Here is a 7,549-nt window from a genome sequence, read left to right on the forward strand (position 1 = left end):
GTTATTGTAAATAGGCTGCAACAAACTTAAGAACACAGAGGGCTTTTCTACATGATGCTTTTGGGTTCCTAGGGTATATTCCTAAAAATGGTATTTCTGGATCATATGGAAGTTCAACTTCAAGTTTTTTTTAAAATAATATCTTTATTTCAAAAGGCTGGACCAGTCTACATTCCCACCAGCAATGAATGAGTCCCTTTCTCCCCATATCCATGATAATATTGGTTGTTCTTGTTCTTTGTGATGTGTGCCAGTCATGGTGTCATATGATATGACATGTTGTTTTGATGTGCATCTCCCTGATGATTAGTGATGTGGAGCATTTTTTATGTGTCTTTGGCCATTTGTATTTCTTCTGTGATGAAATGTTTTATTTCTTCTCCTCAGTTTTGGATTTGAGTCTGCAGAGTTCCTGAACTATTGTTTATCTGTGAAGCTGTGTATCCTTCCTTCATACATAAACTAAAGTCCAGCTAGGTGTACAATTCTTGGAGAAATGTTCATTTTTATTTTTGTTTGGTTTTGGGTCATGCCCAGCAGCACTCAGGGGTTACTCTGGCTCTGCACTCAAAAATCACTCCTGGCAGGCTCAGGGGACCATATGGGATGTCGGGATTCGAACCACAGTCCTTCTGCATGAAAGGCAAAAGCCCTACCTCCATGCTATTTCTACGGCCCCGGAAATGTTCATTTTTAAAGGTTTTCATTATATCCTATCGCTGTCTTTGGCCTGAAAGGTTGTTTGTGATAAATCTGCTGTAAATCTTTTTTGTTTGTTTGTTTTTTTGTTTTTTGGGCCACACCCGGCGGTGCTCAGGGCTTACTCCTGGCTGTCTGCTCAGAAATAGTTCCTGGCAGGCGCGGGGGACCATATGGGACACCGGGATTCGAACCAACCACCTTTGGTCCTGGATCAGCTGCTTGCAAGGCAAACGCCGCTGTGCTATCTCTCCGGGCCCATAATCTGCTGTAAATCTTAAAGATGCTTCTTTGTATATAATTTCCCTTTTTGATCTTGCTGCTTTATATATTCTATATCTATCTGTGGTTTTCGTCACTGTTACTAGTATGTTTTAGGGTGCTTTTATTTGGGTCTCTTTAAGCTGGTACTTTCAGATATCCAGAAATGTGGGTGCATCACTGTAGCTCAGAGAACTTCTCAGCAATGATGTATTATTGATTCTTCATTGGTGTTTTTTTTTTCCTGAGCCTCTGGGAATCCAATAATTTCTATTTGTTTCTCTTGTCATCTACTCACTTATTTTGAGGGTTTTTCTTGTTGTTATTGTTGTTTGTTTGTTTGTTTTTAGACCATACCCAGTGGCACCCAGTTGTTACTCCTGGCTTTGCACTCAGAAGTTACTCCTGAAAGGGTCAGGGGGACCATATGGGATGCCAGGGATCAAACTTGGGTAGGACAATATATTTCCACATTTTATCTCTGGAGTCTGGTTTGGTTTTTTTTTTTAATTAAACAAAACTTTATTTCATCAGCCACAATCCTTAAACTGACCAATCAGGGCCATCTTCCAGAGGAGATGACCACACCCAAGGTCATGAATGAGATTATATAAGGAGATATAGGGAGGCTCTAACTTCTGATGATCTTTAAAATGACTGGATATTGTCTAGGGTACCTTCCTACTGCTCGCTTGTATCCTTTCCAATTGGCAACTGGTATAACAAGGTAGCTTGGGGCGGTTTTAAGGGAAACAGGCTTGAGAAATCCTATCATGTGGCTAATAATATGTGGTCCTTACAATATATGGTCCTTCTTGTTTAGAACCTAAGAGAAGTCTGACTTGTTGTACTTGCAAAATGGCATCCCTCCTTGTTCAGAAACCAGGACCCCACATTCCCTCATCTTCTTATGTACCTGAGTCAAATTCTTGACTCTCCTTTATGTTCCTCATCCCTGTCACTGCCAATGGGCACACACTAGGACCTTAGTACAAGTATCTTAACTGTACCTATACATGCCTGAATAAAGTAGGTGAGGAATTAATTGCATAAGAACCTACTAAGAGCATTACAAAAAGAACAAACAGTTGCGTAGCTAGGGCAGTTATCCAGGGTGATTGAGTAAAACACTGTTCATACCAGAAGGTGGAATATTCCTGTTCCTGCAAACCAGCCTTCACCTCCTGCAGCATCCTCTGGGTGAGCCATGGTCTCTTTGTCCAGACACTTCAGGGAGTTCTCTGGGTCTTCAGGAAAGTGGGTGCAGGTTCGGTGAAAGACATAAACATACTCAGTTGTGGTGAATCATAATTGTGTATATGTGTTTACTGAATACCACAGGGTTATATTTAAACATGAATTTTACATAAGAGAGACTGCCTACATCTGCTTTCCTGAAAGGTTAAAAAAAAGTTGTACTTTCTTGTTAGCAACAAACATCAGTACATACTGTTTTGATCTATAAGTTTTTTCACAACAGATAATTCACAGGCCTTTAAAGTGGGTTACAAATCTTTTTAATAATATGTTCCAATTAAAAGACAATGGGGAGTTGAATCAGAAACTTCTCAGGGACCCAACATCAAAATTTAACATCTCAATGTTTTTCTGTCCTAAGCTGGACCCTGGGTGTCAATTTTGATATAAAGCAAAAGATTAGTAAGTTTGCCAGGTGTTCCTATGGAGGGCTCCTTTCATCTGAGTAAGCAGAACATCTTTTAAAAGACTAACTTTACTTTGAGAATTACAAAGTTATTTTTGTTTCTCTTGATGCTGATTTTCCCAGGTAAAGTGATTTTTAATCAAGGCCATATTTGTGTGTACTAATTTTGTCATCTGGAAGTAAATGCTCAACTATATATATACTTAGTACAGCAGCAGGGAGATTCTTATTAGGTCAAGTAAATGTTTGCAGCTATTACTAAGCTTGAGAAATACCATTCTCACTTTTCAAGGAAGCAGCCTCTCTTTTAGGTCTTTTTTCAGCCACCCGCACTGGGGGAGCCCAGCAGGCCTTCTGATTTTAACTTTCCTTAAATTATAGCAGCAGTACGATGACCCCAATCTATTCCCTTTTAGCCATACACAGTCAACCTTGTTTTTAAGAACCTTAGGTCCAAACTCCTCCTATTCTTCAGAGCCACTTCTGTTAGGGAGTTCAGAGAGTGCTCTATATGTATGCACAATCTTTAGCAATTTCTGGGGAAGTCTGGTCCTAGATTATCTTTTACTCCATGCTAGATGGTGGGTTTACACTGGCGTCTTAAGGCAGTGTTGAACTGCTGACTCCCTCCTTTTTATTTGCCTTAATTGATGCTTCCCTACTAGGAAGCTAATCAGGGCACATTTTTTCTTAAAGGATCTACTGATATTTGGGCCAGACAGTTCTGGTTAACAGTACTTCCAAAACTTTGCCTGAGACCTCCATTCTTAGCTTTAGAGTTTGGCTCCCTCCCCCAAAACTCTGCCCAAGACCTCCCTCCTTAGCCTCAGTGTCTGACTCTCTCTGTATTTTGGGTAATTGCTGCCCAGTGGCTTTCCTAACATATTCCTATACCCTGCAGAGAAAGTCCTCCTCACCCCCCCCCACATTTACCCCACATTTTGGGGGACTGCCTTCTAGATATATATAAAATGAAAATGCTCTCAGGGCAACTTCCCTCTCCTAGGACCTGATCCACTTATTTTTTTTTCTTAATACTTACAATGAGGTAGCAGGAAACAAATTGTGTAAGTCAAAGTTTAGGGAGAAGGATCTTTTTTTTGGGGGGGGGGGCCCACACCCGGCGGTGTCAGGGGTTACTCCTGGCTGTCTGCTCAGAAATAGCTCCTGGCAGGCACGGGGGACCATTGGGACACCGGGATTCGAACCAACCACCTTTGGTCCTGGATCGGCTGCTTGCAAGGCAAATGCCGCTGTGCTATCTCTCCGGACCCTGGGGAGAAGGATCTTTGGAGTGACAGTTTGACAGTTTGATCCACAAACTCCCATCAACAGCCTGGATAATAGAGTATTCATTCTTTCTGGTCTGTTAAATTTAAAAAAAAATTCTTCAAATTTGGCTTGGACTCGCGTGCATGCGTGCGTGTGTGCGTGCGTGCGTGCGTGCGTGCGTGTGTGTGTGTGTGTGTGTGTGTGTGTGTGTGTGTGTGTGTGTGTGATTAAGGCTCATCTGCTTGTGTTCAGGGCTTACTCCTGGTTCTGTGCTCAGAGATTACTACTTCTGAAAAGGCTCTGAGGACCATTTGAGGTGATAGAGAATGAACCCAGTTCAACGACAGGAAAATCAAGCAGTCTACCCATTGTTCTATTTCTCTGGTCCTGGACTCACTTTAATTTCATGAGTGTGAAAGAATGTATGAGATTTAGTTGGAACACTGCTTAGAATCCTTAAAGTAATAGAGTAACAATTTGACCAAGGTGAATCCAATGTTTATGTTTGATGTTCATAGTCAAAGATGAAGTACCAATCCATAATTCCAGATTCTTTTTTAGAGAATGAGAAAACTTTATTTAATCATGAACTAAAAATAACATGCCAGCTATACTATTTGTGCTCGAAAGTAATGAGCTATGTAATCACAGTAAATGTCTCTAGCTTTGGTCTGCAAGCAGTAAACGGCAGCACACTATTTTTTTTTAATGCTTTATGTAACCAGGCAATTCCCACTGGAATTTATATGCATACAGAGCTTTAACCTCATGTTTAATACCTCTCAAGGACAAGTTATCAGCTATTTGATTTATAAACAATATGATACAAACAAATGAAGTCTTAATTGTCACTCTTTGTCTGTAGGGATACCTGAAATGACTAAAATATATACTTACTCTTTCATCTTCTGTGAAATTTCTGTTTGATATTGATGTTTATTTAAAATGATATGCCACAATTAAGACTAGAGATAGAAAATACCACACCTAAAAAAAGCCTCAATAAAACAGAAGAAAATAAAGAAGCAAAAAATAAGATCACGTGTACTTAAAAATTCTCTTGAACTCTGTTTAAGAATTAATAAGTAGTACGTACCCCTTACCCACATTTCATTCACAAGACTTTCCAGTCTTACTTTTTAGATTTTTACAACCTATGTATGCTCTCGGCATCTGATGAGCTTTTTAAAAGCCAGCTTAAAATCTTCATTAAAACTAGTGTAGAGTAGAGGGTTAATCAGAGAATTTATATAACCAAGCCATGTCAAAAAATCAGCCACTTCGGAGGAAACGGTATAGATACTCAGGCCAACGATCAATTCTTTGATGAAAAATGGTAGCCATGACAAAATGAATGCACCCAAAATCAGTCCCAGAATGCGTGCTGCTTTGCGTTCCCTGGCACTAGAAATTTGTTGGTGTTCCCCTGGATGATCAAGATCATTGTCGAAGGGAGAGATTCTGATAGAAGTGTGAATCTTTTCAAATTTTGTGGTGGGATCCGAGTTGGAGAAGTCAGACACACAAAATGTCTGTGTAAGTTTACGGCTTGCAAAAGAATTTTGGCTCTCTAGGCTTCTGTTGCTTAAGTGCCGCCTGGAACCCCTTTTCTGGTAAAGGTTCTTTGCTGCATGGTAAATTCGGTAATAGAGAATAAGTATCAATGTCAAAGGGATATAGAATGCTCCAAAAGTGGAGTAAATGGTGTAGATTACATGGTCATGCTGTATAGTGCACTGCTTTGGGGGTGGGCTGTGTTGGTGGTGGCTCCTCCAGAAAAGAGGGGGCATGGATATAAAGATAGAAATGGTCCAGATAGTGAGGACCATTAAACTAGCCCTTTTGGCAGTTCTTTTTCTGGCATACTCAATAGCATTGGTAATGGCCCAGTATCTGTCCAGGGCAATCACACAAAGATGGAGGATGGAGCAGGTACAGCAGGTCATGTCCACACTAAGCCACACCTCACAGATGAAATATCCTAGCTTCCAGTTGTCCATTACAATGTACATGATGCTCAAGGGCATCACCAGCACAGCCACCAGAAGGTCTGTCACAGCCAGAGAACAGATAAGGTAGTTGGCAGGCTGGTGGAGCTTCTTGGTAGTGCAGATGGCCATGATCACAGCCAAGTTCAACAACATAGTCAGTGCAGCAATGATGGCTAGAGTCATAGAAACTAGCAGCTTCTCAGTGACAGTCTTGGGTTTCACAGCCACACTGGCTTCTGTGCTACAGTTAGTGATGTTCATGCTTGTCCCCTTTAAATCTGCACGGTAGAGATACTGTTGATTTTAGGTGAATTTTCTTTTAGGTGAAAAATTAGATTTATATGTTTGTCATTTGTAAGGAGGCTGTCATTTCTTCAATGAAGTTTTAACTTGTGTTCTATTTTTGTGTGGATGAAGAGAAGTAAATATAGCATTTCTTCTGAAAGGAAGGTCCTGAAAAATAAGATACTATTAATTAATGAACAAAAAGTTATATATTTTCCTGGAAAGAATATCTTGGTACTTGTAACTTAATTTTGTTTATTTGGGGAGCACACCCTGGGATACTCAGTGTATATTGCAAACTCTGTGCATAGGTATAGTCTTGGCAGTGGTTGGAACCATATAATGTTAGTAACCCATTCCTTTCACATTAAAACCATGTGCTTAGTCTTTTAATCTAACTCTCTGGCTCAGTGTTTATAAATTATTTATACATTTTGGGGCCTATTTTTTTTCTCTTAGGATGTATATTTTTCTTTAAAATACTTTTCAGTAAATACTTTTGAAGTTATAACATGTAGCATTCCTGGCACAAAATGGCTTTTTAATTTGTATTTGTTCAGATGTATAAATATATGCAGAGAAACATTTTTATACATTTAGAAAAAAATACAACTTAAAAATACTGGGGTCATTAAATTGAAAACATTATATTGCTTATAAGTAGGTTTCAAAGTAGATTTTAATGTTTTGTTTTGTTATTTTTGTTTTTGTGTTTGTTTTTTCGGTCACACCCATTTGATGCTCAGGGGTTACTCCTGGCTAAGCGCTCAGAAATCGCCAGGGGATCGAACCGTGGTTCTTCCTTGGCTAGCGCTTGCAAGGCAGACACTTTACCTCTAGTGCCACCTCTCCGGCCCCAGATTTTAATGTTTTACAAATATATTCAATCCTACGAATAATTTCATGTAACAATAGGATTGTGTGGGGCCGGGCGGTGGCGCTAAAGGTAAGGTGCCTGCCTTGCCTGCGCTAGCCTTGGACGGACCACGGTTCGATCCCCCGGTGTCCCATATGGTCCCCCAAGCCAGGAGCAACTTCTGAGCACATAGCCAGGAGTAACCCCTGAGCATTACCGGGTGTGGCCCAAAAACCAAAAAAAAAAAAAAAAAAAAAAAAAAAAAAACAATACGATTGTGCAATTTTGTTTGATTATTTATAATATTTAGAACTCACTCTGCACTTCTTAAAGAAAAAAGTATATAATGTAACTTTGCAGAGAATTATTCTCAAAGTAATAAAGTGAATCAAGTATGAAACAATATTATCATCATATTAAAACTTCTTTACATTAAGCAGCTAGTGTTAGTTGATTAATATTTGTGATTTCTCATTTGTCTGCCTATCTATCATAATCATAGATCAATTTTGAATAGTTATG

The 7,549-nt window shown here is 39.6% G+C and overlaps 1 protein-coding gene across 1 annotated transcript; it reads right to left on the reverse strand.

The window, feature by feature from the left end:
• Positions 1–5,049: 5,049 nt before the first annotated feature.
• HTR1E (5-hydroxytryptamine receptor 1E) lies at positions 5,050–6,147 on the reverse strand. The gene has a single exon (XM_049772261.1). The coding sequence runs from the start codon at positions 6,145–6,147 to the stop codon at positions 5,050–5,052; it is 1,098 nt and encodes a 365-aa protein (XP_049628218.1).
• Positions 6,148–7,549: the final 1,402 nt, after the last annotated feature.

This window comes from Suncus etruscus, chromosome 4 (genome assembly GCF_024139225.1).
Source record: "Suncus etruscus isolate mSunEtr1 chromosome 4, mSunEtr1.pri.cur, whole genome shotgun sequence".
NCBI lineage: Eukaryota > Metazoa > Chordata > Mammalia > Eulipotyphla > Soricidae > Suncus > Suncus etruscus.